The sequence below is a fragment of the Giraffa tippelskirchi genome, chromosome 6, assembly GCF_054371585.1.
Source record: "Giraffa tippelskirchi isolate mGirTip1 chromosome 6, T2T-mGirTip1v1.2.pri, whole genome shotgun sequence".
Classification (NCBI taxonomy): domain Eukaryota; kingdom Metazoa; phylum Chordata; class Mammalia; order Artiodactyla; family Giraffidae; genus Giraffa; species Giraffa tippelskirchi.
This window is the reverse complement of record NC_137280.1, coordinates 87318286-87333804: the sequence shown is the minus strand read 5'-3', so window position 1 is coordinate 87333804 and position 15519 is coordinate 87318286. Positions and strand designations below refer to the sequence as shown.

The following is a 15519-nucleotide window of genomic DNA, read 5'->3' as shown; positions in this document are numbered from 1 at the left end:
TTTCAAAATTGATAAAGTTGATATTACTAAATTTTTTAAAAATGTGCATCTTTCATAAGTTGGTTTTGGATGTCCCTTCACTTTAGTTTCATCTATTTTTTAAAATTAACATTGATTATTACAAAGTGTTTAAAATACATAACGTGGGCAAGGGAGCTCTTACAACTTGAAGTTTCAGCCCAGCATGGAGATCTCCTTGTTCCTCAATATTTTCTGACACCATCTATCCTCACTCTTCATCCTGTTCATTTGCCTCAAAGGACTGGCTTCCTTTTTGGACTGAAACATCTTAAACAAGCACTTTTCTTAGGCCTTCACACTCACTGTCCCCTTGCCAAAAGCACACCTTCCAGGTGTACTCATGGCCCTGGTTCTCTCTTCCTTGAGATCTTTCCAGTTATCACCTTGTTTACAGGTCTTGATTAACATATATATACAACAGATGTCACTCTTCCCCATCTTCCTCTTAACTCCTTTCTCTTCCTTCATAACAACTGTAACAAGTGACATGCCATATAGCTTTTATTTTCTTATATTCTATTTCTATAACCAGACATTAGGAGCTTTTGTTGTACAACACCGTATGCTCCCTGCATAGATAGCATATATAGTACCTGGTACGTTGTCTCAATTCAATTTATATCCTCAAATATGTGAAAGAATGTCCCATTAAAACTGTAAAATATCTGACATCTTCGAAAAAGTTCTGATAGTGTTTCTGGGGAAAACTGGAACCAGTTTGCTAATTAGAGATGATACAGGAAGCTCCCTAAAGTGTATAAAGTCCATGAACAGAGTATTGAAAGTAATTTCTTTAACAGTTCAGTCCAGTCACTCAGTGATGTCCGACTCTTTGTGACACCATGAACTGCAGCACGCCAGGCCTCCCTGTCCATCACCAACTCCTGAAGTCCACCCAAACCCATGTCCACTGTGTAGGTGATGCCATCCAACCATCTCATCCTCCGTCTTCCCCTTCTCCTCCTGCCCTCAATCCTTCCCAGCATAAGGGTCTTTTCAAATGAGTCAGCTCTTCGCATCAGGTGGCCAAAGTATTGGAGTTCCAGCTTCAACATCAATCCTTCCAATGAACACCCAGGACAGATTTTCTTTAGGATGGACTGGTTGGATCACCTTGCAGTCCAAGGGACTCTCAAGAGTTTTCTCCAACGCCACAGTTCAAAGGCATCAATTCATCTGCACTCAGCTTTCTTTATATTCCAACTCTGACATCCATACATGACCACTGGAAAAACCATACCTTGACTATACAGACCTCTGTTGACAAAGTAATGTCTCTGCTTTTTAATATGCTGTCTAGGTTGGTCAGAACTTTCCCTCCAAGGAGTAAGCGTCTTTTAATTTCATGGCTGCAATCACCATCAGCAGTGATTTTGGAGCCCCCCAAAATAAAGTCAGCCACTTTTTACACTGTTTCCCCATCTATTTCCCATGAAGTGATGGGACCAGATGCCATGATCTGAGTTTTCTGAATGTTGAGTTTTAAGCCAACTTTTTCACTCTCCTCTCTCACTTTCATCAAGAGGCTCTTTAGTTCTTCTTCACTTTCTGCCATAAGGGTGGTGTTGTTTGCATATCTGAGGTTATTGATATTTCTCCCGGCAATCTTGATTCCAGCTTGTGCTTCTTCCAGCCCAGCGTTTCTCATGATGTATTCTGCATATAAGTTAAATAAGCAGGGTGACAATATACAGCCTTGACACACTCCTTTTCCTATTTGGAACCAGTCGGTTGTTCCATGTCCAGTTCTAACTGTTGCTTCCTGACCTGCATACAGATTTCTCAAGAGGCAGGTCAGGTGGTTTGGTATTCCCATCTCTTTCAGAATTTTCCACAGTTTATTGTGATCCACACAGTCAAAGGCTTTTGGCATAGTCAATAAAGCAGAAATAGATGTTTTTCTGGAACTCTCTTGCTTTTTCGATGATCCAGCGGATATTGACAATTTGATCCCTGGTTCCTCTGCCTTTTTCTAAAACTAGCTTGAACATCTGAAAGTTCACTGTTCACGTATTGCTGAAGCCTGGCTTGGAGAATTTTGAGCATTACTTTACTAGCGTGTGAAATGAGTGCAATTATGTGGTAGGTTGCACATTCTTTGGCATAGCCTTTCTTTGGGATTGAGATGAAAACTGTTCTTTTCCAGTCCTGTGGCCACTGCTGATTTTTCAAAATTTGCTGGCATATTGAATGCAGCACTTTCACAGCATCATCTTTCAGGATTTGAAATAGCTCAACTGGAATTCCATCACCTCCACTAGCTTTGTTCGTAGTGATGCTTCCTAAGGCGCACTTGACTTCGCATTCCAGGATGTCTGGCTCTAGGTGAGTGACCACATCATCGTGATTATCTGGGACATGAAGATCTTTTTTGGACATTTCTTCTATGTATTCTTGCCACCTCTTCTTAATATCTTCTGCTTCTGTTAGGTCCATACCATTTCTGTCCTTTATTGAGCCCATCTTTGCATGAAATATTCCCTTGGTATCTCTAATTTTCTTGAAGAGATCTCTAGTCTTTCCCATTCTGTTGTTTTCCTCTATTTCTCTGCATTGATCACTGAGGAAGGCTTTCTTTTCTCTCCTTGCTATTCTTTGGAGCTCTGCATTCAAATGGGAATATCTTTCCTCTTCTCCTTTGCTTTTTACCTCTCTTCTTTTCACAGCTATTTGTAAGGCCTCCTCAGACAGCCATTTTGCTTTTTTGCATTTCTTTTTCTTGGGGATGGTGATGATCCCTGTCTCCTGTACAATGTCACAAACCTCCGTCCATAGCTCATCAGGCACTCTGTCTATCAGATCTAGTCCCTTAAATCTATTTCTCACTTCCACTGTATAATCATAAGGGATTTGATTTAGGTCATACATGAATGGTCTAGTGGTTTTCCCCACTTTTTCAATTTAAGTCTGAATTTGGCAATAAGGAGTTCATGACCTGAACCACAGTCCGCTCCCGGTCTTGTTTTTGCTGACTGTATAGAGCTTCTCCATATTTGGCTGCAAATGATATAATCAATCTGATTTCGGTGTTGACCATCTGGTGATGTCCATGTGTAGAGTCTTCTCTTGTGTTGTTGGAAGAGGGTGTTTGCTATGACCAGCGCGTGCTCTTAGCAAAACTCTATTAGCCTTTGCCCTGCTTCATTCTGTACTCCAAGGCCAAATTTTCCTGTTACACTAGGTGTTTCTTGACTTCCTACTTTTGCATTCTAGTCCCCAATAATGAAAAGGACATCTTTTTTGGGTGTTATTTCTAAAAGGTCTTGTAGGTCTTCATAGTAGCGTTCACGTTCAACCTCTTCAGCATTACTGGTCGGGGTATTGACTTGGATTACTGTGATATTGAATGGTTTGCCTTGGAAACAAACCGAGTTCACTCTGTCGTTTTTGAGGTTGCATCCAAGTACTGCATTTCGGACTCTTTTGTTCACTATGATGGCGCTTCCATTTCTTCTAAGGGATTCCTGCCCACAGTAGTAGATATAATGGTCATCTGAGTAAAATTCACCCATTCCAGTCCATCTTGATTGCTGATTCCTAGAATTTCAATGTTCACTCTTGCCATCTCTTGTTTGACCACTTTCAATTTGCCTTGATTCATGGACCTAACATTCCAGGTCCCTATGTAATATTGCTCTTTACGGCATCGAACCTTGCTTCTATCACCAGTCCCATCCACAACTGGATGTTGTTTTTGCTTTGGCTCCATCCCTTCTTTCTTTCTGGATTTATTTCTCCACTGATCTCCAGTAACATATTGGGCACCTACCGACCTGGAGAGTTCATCTTTCAGTGTTCTACCTTTTTGCCTTTTCATACTGTTCATGGGGTTCTCTAGGCAAGTATACTGAAATGGTTTGCCATTCCCTTATCCAGTAGACCACATTCTGCCAATTTCTTTATGGTGAAATATAAATGGTAGCATTTCAGTAATGTGGCAATGCCCATTTTTGTGAAAATTGGTCATTTTATTTCCCCCCTTTCTCACAGTCGCCTTCACCACATGGCACCAAGGAACCTAACAGGAAATAATGAATTTCTTCTTATGGGATTTTCAGAGGAATCAGAATTTCAACCCCTCATATTTGGACTTTTTCTCTTCATGTACCTGATCACTGTGTTTGGAAACCTGCTTATAATCCTGGCTGTCAGCTCAGACTCCCACCTCCACACCCCCATGTACTTATTCCTCTCCAACTTGTCCCTTGTAGACATCTGCTTCATCTCCACCACCATCCCAAAGATGCTGTGGAACATCCAAACCCAGAATAAAGTCATAACCTATGAAGGCTGCATCATCCAGATGTACTTTTTCTTACTTTTTTCTGGACTGGATGTCTTTCTCCTGACCATGATGGCTTATGACCGATATGTGGCCATCTGTCACCCCCTGTACTACATGGTTATCATGAATCCCTGGCTCTATGGACTGCTAGTTCTGGTGTCCTGGATCATAAGTGTCCTGCATTCCTTGTTAGAAAGCTTGATGGTGTTGCAACTGTCCTTCTGTACAGTCTTAGAAATCCCTCACTTTTTCTGTGAACTCAATCAGATGATCCAACTTGCAAGTTCTGACACCTTTCTCAACAATGTGGTGATGTACTCTGGAGCTGTGCTGCTGGCTGGTAGTTCCCTCATGTGTATCCTTTACTCTTACTCTAGGATAGTTTCCTCCATAAGTGAAATCTCATCTGCTCAGGGGAAGTATAAAGCATTTTCCACCTGTGCATCTCACCTCTCAGTTGTTTCCTTATTTTATTGCACAGGCTTAGGCGTGTACCTTAGCTCTGCTTCTATTCACAGTTTACACTCTAATGCAAGAGCCTCGGTGATGTACACTGTGGTCACACCCATGCTGAACCCCTTCATCTACAGTCTGAGAAATAAAGACTTAAAGAGAGGTTTGAAAATGTCCTTTGGAAAGTTAAGTATAAAAGGTCGTATTTTCCTAGGGCTTAAGAAATACCCATGACAGCAGAGCTCAAAGCCTGAGCCCATTGTTGTCCTCATTTGGTCAGGCTTATGGAGATAGAAAATGTCTCTTCTATTTTTCTTGGATTTTATATTTTGTTACTAACTTTTCTCTACAATTTTTGTAACTCATTCTTAAGTTTTGTGATATCTATGAAATGTCAAGTTTTTTTTTCCTTGTTGATTTCCCCCCTCTACCAATTGTAATCCCAATATTGGATGTGAAGTATTTGGAAATTTCCATTCATCTCAAGAACATGGATCATTTAAGAATAATTTCTTCTCATATGCAGTATATCATACTGAGCATTTTTCATTTTATTTGTCTAAATGAATTGTCATGATTTATGCTACTCCTGTGGGGAAGATAAAAACTCCTCTTGGCAACCACAGCTATTTATATAAGGTTCTTAAAGAAGAAAATCTGAGACCACTGTTTTATCCTTTTTCTGAACGTCATTCTTTGCATATCATTATGGTAATTGCCAGGCTTCCCAGGTGGCACAGTGGTAAAGAATCTGCCTGCCAATGCAGCAGACTCAGTTTTGATCCCTGGGTTGGAAAGATCCCCTTAAAAATGAAATAGCAACCTACTCCAGTATTCTTGCCTGGGAAATTACACGGACAGAGCAGCCTGGTAGGTTACAGTCCATGGGGTTGCAAAGAGTTAGACATGATTGAGCACGCAGGCACACATGCAGTGTAATTTTTGCTCCTGATAATCCAAACTTTAACATACTGGTTGTTTTCACTAATATAAGGTACTTTTATACTCATTAGGATCTTATTCTTCTATACAGCTTGTGTCCACTGTGTCTACCATAGACACTGGAAATCATGGATAATAAAGTGCATCTCTCCAAGCATAATCTACATGGAAACACAAATATGAGAGAATAGATGGATATAATGTGGTTTTAGAGTAGAATTGATCTTAAGTATGATGAAGCAAGGTATTAGATCACATAATTATTACTACATAGCACATTTCTTTTTCAGAGAGTTAATGTATTCTTTCAAATATGCACCATCGCTGTCTATTTGTAAGGTGTGTTCATTGAACTGAAGGACTAGTGCTATGTTTAGCTTTTTGTTTTTATTATTAAATTGCTTTCTTATATCTGTTTGAAAATTTCCAGTGCTTCCAGAAAATCTTTATCTTTTCACTTCTCCAAATGAAATATATCCAATAGTCATAATTTTGTCACAAACAATATAGAGGCAGAAAATGTACAATAGCAGTATCATCCATTAGATGTCATCCTAAAAATCAAAGGATGACACACTAGAAAGCTTGGGTTCCTGTTCAGAAATGTGATTCAGGGTCATAGGTGCTGTGCTAACATTCACATCCTTCCAACCTGTCCACATGACCTCAAAGGGGCTGACTGCAGTGGAGTCATTTTTTCATACAGCTATATGAAATGAACTTGAATAATAAAGTAATTATGAATGCTACCTTTCAAATATCAGAACAAAAGTCTAGAATTAGTAGAATCAGATTATTACAATTGTCCTCAGTTCTGCTTAATTAGATTATTGTGTCAGGTGTTGTTACATACAAACTTTCCTGAAATAAAATTGTTAGTAAAATCTCTTCATTGTCAAATGAAGTGGTACAGTGGGGAGTTGCTCTGATCTCTCCACGGCTTCTAGCCCTCCAGGTTCATGAGTCTGTAGTCAGGCCTGAATCTCTCTTGCATGTTTCTAAAGATCATCTGTAATGTTGTGTGTGGCCTTACTGCTCTTCTTGAACCAACTAATAATATTTTATTCCTTTTATATATGTAGGCTAATCTTCCAATTTTCAGGTGAAAAGAGTTTATTAAATGTGAATTGCTTTAATTTAATTTGACTACTATAATAGCCACATGTAAAACTTTGCTTTCTCCCAGTTGGAAGAGATGTCTCTTGCCCTGTTAGGTGTGACTCACCTGTCTGTGCTTTATTGCCTACCCTGGTGTGCACACTAGAATTTAAAATTCTAATAAATTTGTTAAAGCATAATTGAAAACAATAAACTGTGTCCATTAAAGTATGTGAATTGAAGAATTTTAAAAGCCATAAAAATTTAGAGTTTATATTGCCTGGTTCCATTTATGTGTAATCCAAGAAGGTATACAATAAGTTTGTCTGCTATGTTATGTAATGGTTAACCTTCCCTGGTGTCTCAGCAGTAAAGAATCTGCCTGCCAATGCAAGAGATGAGGGTTTGATCTCTGGGTCAGAAAGATCCCTTGGAGAAGGAAATGGCATCCCACTCCAGCATTCTTATCTGGGAAATCCCATGGAGAGAGGAACCTGGCCATCTACAGTCCATAATGTCGCAAAAGAGTCAGACGCAACTTTAGCAACTAAACAAGAACAACATGTAATTGTTATAAATGTAATCCCCAAAGTTCCTCTTTCTTTACTTCTGAAGGTGATACAGAAAAAATAAACCTATTTTCTGAGGGATGCTATGAGAAAACTGCAAGAATATTTGTATAGTCCAAAGAATACATTTCAGGGTAAGAGGTGTATGTTTATGTGTGTGCATTATTTGTATATATTTTATTTTAAACACACACACACAGACACAGAGATAGTCTCATCTGTTATGTTGAGAATAATCTTTACAGAAAATTAAAGGGTAAAGGCATGAAAATAATGAATGTCTTTTTTTTTTTTATAAATTTATTTATTTTAGTTGGGGGCCAATCACTTCACAACATTGCAATAGTTTTTGCCATACATTGACATGAATCAGCCATGGGTTTACATGTGTTCCCCCTCCTGGACCCCCCACCCACCTCCCTCCCCCTCCCATCCTTCTGGATCATCCCATTGCCCCGGCCCTGAGCCCTTGTCTCATGCATCGAACATGGAATGGTGTTCTGTTTCACATATGATAATATACATGTTTCAATGCTATTCTCCCAGAACGTCCCACCCTCACCTTCTCCCTCAGAGTCCATAAAATTGTTCCATGCATCTGTGTCTCTTATTCTGTCTCGCATATAGGGTTATCGTTACCATCTTTCAAATTCCATATATATGCATTAGTATACTGTATTGTTGTTTTTCTTTCTGGCTTACTTCACTCTGTATAATGGGCTCCAGTTTCATCCATCTCAGTAGAACCGATTCAAATGTATTTTTTTTAATGGCTGAGTAATATTCCATTGTGTATATGTACCACAGCTTCCTTATCCATTCGTCTGCTGATTTATTAACATGGAATTTGAGGAATGTAGAAATTCAGACAAAATATTTAAAATGGAATGTGAGACATTACTTTTGATATGAACTACTTTTCTTATCATAAGTCTTCAAAATATAACCACATTTATATTAATGCAATGAGAAATTCAATGAACCAGCAAATAAGGTAAATATTCCAAATTGCCTCTAGTTTTCTTCTTCAAATTAGGTGGGGTTCCAACACAAACACACACACACACACACACACACACACAATCTTTATCCAGGGAAAACTAAATGACTGAATTGAGAAGCTTAAACTCAATAATATATTACACTAATTGCTTTAAAAAATTAAAAATCAGCCACTGATATTCCTTACGTTGGGCTGAATAAAATATGTCTGCTAAAACTGAGACCCATCTGGACACTCCAGGGAAGAAGGAAGAGGGTATTACCTTCCTAGATGACTTTCTAGGGGCATCTGCATCCCTTGTGTTATAGTCCCTCTTCCATCCTCAAGGCTAGCATTACAGCATCTTCAGATCTCTCTCTGACTCCAGTTCTTCCTCTTCTCTCCTCCACATTTAGAGAATCATTGCCATTGCTTATAGCAATATGGGTAATCCAAGTTCAGTTCAGTTCAGTCGCTCAGTCGTGTCCGACTCTCTGTGACCCCATGAATTGCAGCATGCCAGGCCTCCCTGTCCATCACCAACTCCCGGAGTCCACCCAAACCCATGTCCATCGAGTCGGTTATGCCATCCAACCATCTCATCCTCTGTCGTCCCCTTCTCCTTCCGCCCCCAATCCTACCCAGCATTAGGGTCTTTTCCAATGAGTCAACCCTTCGCATGAGGTGGCCAAAGTATTGGAGTTTCAGCTTCAACATCAGAACTTCCAATGAACATCCAGGATTGATCTCTTTTAGGATGGATTGATTGGATCTCCTTGCAGTCCAAGGGACTCTCAAGAGTCTTCTCCAACACCACAGTTCAAAAGCATCAATTCTTCGGCCCTCAGCTTTCTTCACCGTCCAACTCTCACATCCATACATGACCACTGGAAAAACCATAGCCTTGACTAGACGGACTTTTGTTGGCAAAGTAATGTCTCTGCTTTTAAATATGCTATCTAGGTTGGCCATAACCTTCCTTCCAAGGAGTAAGCATCTTTTAATTTCATGGCTGCAATCACCATCAGCAGTGATTTGGGAGCCCAAAAAAATAAAGTCTGACACTGTTTCCACTGTTTCCCCATCTATTTCCCATGAAGTGATGGGACCAGATGCCATGATCTTAGTTTTCTGAACGTTGAGCTTTAAGCCAACTTTTTCACTCTCCTCTTTCACCTTCATCAAGAGGCTCTTTACATAATCCAAGTTAATCTCATTTAAAGGACAATGATTTGCTAATTTATTTTATCAGCTAACTTTATTCTTTTTTATGTAAACTAACATACTCAAAATTTTTAAAAATCATCAGAAAATAAATACCTCTGAGTCCCATTTATAAAATGGAGAATGAAGGGCATACACTACTATTGCTATTTCATAGAATAAACTTCTCCAAATTTAAACAGATAATCCCTATAATGTGGATAGGGTAGGATAAGGTACTTATTGATCTCTTTTAGGATGGATTGATTGGATCTCCTTGCAGTCCAAGGGACTCTCAAGAGTCTTCTCCAACACCACAGTTCAAAAGCATCAATTCTTCGGCCCTCAGCTTTCTTCACCGTCCAACTCTCACATCCATACATGACCACTGGAAAAACCATAGCCTTGACTAGACGGACTTTTGTTGGCAAAGTAATGTCTCTGCTTTTAAATATGCTATCTAGGTTGGCCATAACCTTCCTTCCAAGGAGTAAGCATCTTTTAATTTCATGGCTGCAATCACCATCAGCAGTGATAAGGTAGGATATGGTACTTAAAATATGAAATGTATGTCTTATAACTTAGAGATACATTTTATAATGAGGGGATAAATGACAGCTATTAACTTCAGATACACGTATGAAATTCCTAACGGTTTTAGCAGAAGAGGCAGTAAACCAGGGTGTGCACTGCCCGATACTTTACATTAAACAAACAGAGTTGTGCCTCTTATAAAGAGAGAAATAAAACTTTTCTGAGAGTATAATGGGCTGTGTCCTTACAAAAAGTCAATGCATTGGCCATCCAAGGGATCCATTCAAGACAATCTTGTCAGTATCACTTGTTGGAGAGAACTTAACACTGGCTTTGGGATAACGCTGGCTCAGGGAGTTTAGACTCCTGGCAGGAGAAAAGTTAATAGAGAAGAATTTAGAAATACTGAATTCACCCCGCTCATAACTTGATCTCCTGGGGAAAGAGAATCAGCAGGAATAAAAAAGTATCCTTTTTGTCCAGACCAAGTACCACAGGGAAATCATGTGTTCACAAGTCACTGTATTAATAACAAGAGGGAAATGTACATAATGTGTAGACAGAGAGAGCTGTAAATAGCTCCTCTACTGCATCCCTGAGCGTGTACAACCTGGGTGTGTAGGAGACAAGCCTTTGCTTTCGGAATCCAAAGTCTGAGTAAAGAACCAATACTTGACCCCCACGTGTTGTCTTGTCTGCAGGCAGAGCTTCAGTCTCCATCAACCCTCCAGGAAGGGATTCAGACTTCCACCCAAGGACCTTCCTCTCAGTTTCCATGCAGGTGAGTCAAAGCAGTCAAAAGACACTGCAGACAAGTACTAGATGAAATAAAATTCAAAAATCTTTGCATGACGTCACCTGAGAACGAACACAGCCAAACTCAGAGCTTGGCAATCACTGGTGTCATTTCCTTGCTTAAAATATCGATGCAAATCAGGATGATAAAAAGAGAAGTAAAATAAATAGATAAACAATAAAAAGAGAAGTGAAATCACTGAAATCAGCAAGCAAAATGATAGGAATGAATGTCCAACTAGAAGAGGGATGAAAGGCATAAAGTGCTTCCAGTAAAAGTAGAACAGGTCTAAATATCTTATTAATTAACTGAGGTAAAGAAATTGAGTATTAGCTATGGAAAGCTATAAGATGAAATGAAGGCATTTCTTTCCAATTTAAAGATGGGATTTTTTTTCTCACCAACTGACTACTTACCATTTAGTTTTCTTATAGATACATTTGAGGGGAATTGTGAATTGATATGAATTTTGTGTGGTCAAATCTAGCAATCAGATATGTTTTCTCCATTGCTAATGTAATGAAATTCTATGGTAATGAAATTCAAACTCTGTCTCTAACTGTGGATGATTTTGTCCCCCACAGTAATATCCAGAGCCTGTATGGCTGTGACACATTGAGGGCTCAATAAAGGTCAGGGTTTTTGTGAACACCCCACAATGCACAGGACAGACCCCACCACAAATAATGTGGTCCTGAATGTCAACCGTGACATCACTGAAGAACCTAGAATTAAAGAATATCTGCATTTTGACTATTTATTGTTACCTTCAACTTTTTCCCTAAAGTGTTGTTAACACTTCACATATCTGCCGGAAAAATCAGAGCATACTCCTGGGCTACTAGTTCAAAAGTTCTCAGCCCTAATTCAACAGATTTTTTTTTCCCTCCACAGGAGAATGGTATGAGAGAGGTTCCATGTTGCTTTCTTAAATCATATCTTGAATTAGAGCAAAACTTTATATATTTGATCACCATTTTGATTTACCTATTATTATCATATAGCCATATTATATGCACATTTTTCTACAGTAAACAGACTTTCAAATAATTTTTATAAATAATTGTATTTCAGTTGGCTTTTGGAGAATATTTAGGGCCACAAATTAAAAAAAAATATTTCAGCTATATATGTCTATTTTCTTACCTCTGAGTTCCTTGCCTTATTTAAGATGGTTAACTCACTCATAATTTCATACATAGATTTCAAGCTGTCCACACATAATGTGTTTATTACTTTTACACTGAGGTCATAATCTCTCTGATTTTTTGTAAGATGTTTGAAGGAGGAGCAACTTCATATTTTTGTAAGATAGACCTTTAGCCAGTTTTTATCAATAACTCCATCTCTCCAAATAAAGTGAAATACAACCTTGCCATATATTAAACATCCAGATATAATGAAACATATTCCTGATTCATTCAACAGTAATAACTGAGTATGTGTTACATGCTAGAACATTTTATGAATATAATACATTATATTATTTTATCTCTAGGCTATTGTCAATGTAATTAATCCATGTTGATGTCATAAATTATTGCTATTGTATCTCTTATTCAATTAGCTTTCAAAACTTCATTTAATTCTGTTTATTATACTTGTTTCAGTGTTGTTCTATTTAACCTGATTTCATACTCCTTGTCATATTTTTACTTCCTAACTTTTCATTTTTATAAATTAATTTTTGTACAAGTGAACACCTATTCACATACTTTGTTAAAACACAAAGGTGAGCAAAACAGGTAAAGTCCCTTCTTGTTTGGATCTTGCACTATGATTAGGAAGACAGAATACAATGAAAGAAATGTGTGTAGAATACAGTGTCCTCAGATGACTGATATGAAGGACATTACTCAGTGATAAGTGTGGAATTCTCACAATGCGGGTAGGTCTTATGGGTACGGACCTCACAGATAATTGATGTTTGGACAAAGATCAGAACTAAGACTAGAGTGAGCCCATAGGACCTATCAGAAAAATGATCAAAACCCAAGAATAACAAAGAGATGATGCCACATATGAAAAAGCACTAAAGAGGCTGTTTTTTGTCTACTATCAAACCATATGTAAACAGTTATACAAACAGATATGAAACAGGCACAGGAGAAATAAGTTTTACTGCTTGATATTAAAAATGGTCTAAATTCAATCCATATTCATTGTCCTTTAGGTACATCCTTTTGTGAAGTGCTGTCTTAGTCCTTTTATTCATTTTTCTTTTGGGCAATGCAATCTGCAAATGTTTCATATCATAAAGATACCACTACTTTATCATTTGGATAAATTTATATTTGATTTTTAAATTATTTTCCCAGATATCAAGGCAATAAACAGTACGTGAAATATCACCAGAACCAAAGATGCTTTTCTTTACCACAGTCTCTCAGGGGCCATTTGAGCTTATTAGGTCTTTATTTCCTCTTGTGTCCATTTGATTTTTCTCTCCCTCTCACATCCCTCTCTGTATCTAGATGTATACATATATCTTAAAATCCAGTTGTCAAGAAAGGATATAGATATATACATACATATATGTATCCTTTTCTGTGATACAGTGGTAAAGAATCAGAATGCCAGTGTAGGAGATAAAAGAGACTCGGGTTCGATCCCTGGGTCGGGAAGATCCCCTGGAAAAGGAATGGCAATCCACTCCAGTATTCTTGCCTAGGAAATCCCATGGGCAGAGGAGCCTGGTGGGCTACAGTCCATGAGGTGGCAGTGAGTCAGACAGGACTGAGCATGCATGCACAATGTATATATGTCCATTGAACAAATTTTAATGTGTCTTTAATACAAGGCCACACCAAAGTTGAGTTCCAAGTTTATTGATTCCTGGGAAATTTACAAACTGGAATTTTTGGAAACCATTTTACATAATCAGATCTGATCAACTTGAGTTGCATCAAACTTTAACTTAATCAGAGTAGTTAAGGAGGAGGGGTGAAAAGGACCTAGGAGTAACATAGCTTAGGTAGTGAGAGGGTAACAGGCAGGAAGGCCAGGGGTCTCCAAATGGAGGAAATAGGCTGCAAGTGAAAGACACTTTTTTCTCTTTCCCTTAGGCGGCAGGAGGAAACAAACTACAAGTTTCAGGTTTTCTTTTCGCTTAAAATTCTGTGTTACCATGAAGATACCTGGTTCCACCTGAACTTAACTTTTCTCAAACCTTTAGCTAACCAATGAGTTTTTCTTATGGAAATGTTTTTCTTGAACTATGTTAATGAAATTATGTATTTGCTTTGGAATTTGCCTTTCTTCAAAATGGTTCCACCTCAGACTAACGTTTTTTCTTTTCTCAAACCTTGGGCTAATAATAGCTCAACAAACCAGTATTCATATCAACTGTTTTATGGCTGGGGGATGACACACTTCTTGCCATCCTATCTCAAAAATGCATACTGTGGGAGAGGGCCCTGGTGAAACTCCGTCAACCTTGAGGTGTCTCTCTTATCTGATTAATAGCTTTCTAACAGACATAAAATATCCAACTAAAGACTAGCAGGGGGGCTTTCTTTCTGCCCCCTTCTTATGTCTATGTCAGAAGCTTTCTCTATCTCTTTTATACTTTAATAAAACTTTATTACACAAAAGCTCTGAGCAATCAAGCCTCATCACTGGCCTTGGGTTGAATTCCTCTCCTCTGGAGGCCAAGAATCCCAGCGTCTTTCATGGCTCAACAACAACCTTTCAGTAGCCAGTATCTACTGTGTGTATGTGTGTTCTTGCCCTGTATCATGTGAGCAGTGCTCACAGCAGGGATAATAAGCTCACATATTCCAAGGTGACTCATATACAGAAACCAGAACTCAATCAATAGAAGAGATTCATTTAAACATACAGGATACCTTTGCAACAATTTCAAAATGTGCTAGAGGAACATAGTGTGGATGAGGGTCTCCTTGTGACTTGAAGTTTCATCAGCAACAGGGAAGTCACCTTGGTCTACAGCATCCTGACACCACCTCTCCTCACACTTGATCTTGTGCACTAACCTCCCCAAACTGGCTTTCTTTTTTTAAAACTTGAACATGTTAAACAAGCACCTTCCCCAGGGCTTTTACACCAGGGCTATTACACCAATGTTCACCTTGCCAAGCACACATTTCTCCTCCTGGTAAGTTCAGTGTTCCTGCTCTCTCTTCCTTGAGGTCTCTATTCAAATGTCATCTTATTTGCATGTCTTACCTGAATAGTCATAAGAAATAGTGTCCCCTCTCTATTCTTTACCTTATAACTCTTTTCAAATTTCTTCATAGCAGGAGTCATCATACGACAAGAAATATATATTAACACATATGTAGCCAAATTTCATATATCTATATATATAGATATATATAGATACATATACACGTATAGCTTATATTTTCTTTGTGTCTAGATTCTTACAGCTTTTATAGAACCTGATGCTCATCGCCTGGACAGCACCTGAAACAATATCATTGTTCAACTTATATTACCCAAATGAATTGAAAAATTTCTCATTAAATATTTGGAATATATGATAGCCTGCAAAAAAAAATCTACAAGTGAGACAACCTTGTGAACTCAAGATGACACGGGGAATTCCATAAAGGGGAAAACCCATTAAAAACATACTGAACTTAGGCAAAAATAATTAAATGTACTTAAGTAA

At 38.4% G+C, this 15519-nt stretch overlaps 1 protein-coding gene across 1 annotated transcript; it reads left to right on the top strand.

Moving 5' to 3' along the window:
- The first annotated feature begins 4024 nt into the window (after positions 1–4024).
- LOC145508917 (olfactory receptor 7A17-like) lies at positions 4025–4993 on the top strand. The gene has a single exon (XM_081496684.1). The coding sequence runs from the start codon at positions 4025–4027 to the stop codon at positions 4991–4993; it is 969 nt and encodes a 322-aa protein (XP_081352810.1).
- Positions 4994–15519: the final 10526 nt, after the last annotated feature.

Coding starts and splice junctions, on each gene's coding strand:
- LOC145508917 (XM_081496684.1), top strand. CDS start 4,025: ATGGCACCAAGGAACCTAACAGGAAATAATGAATTTCTTCTTATGGGA.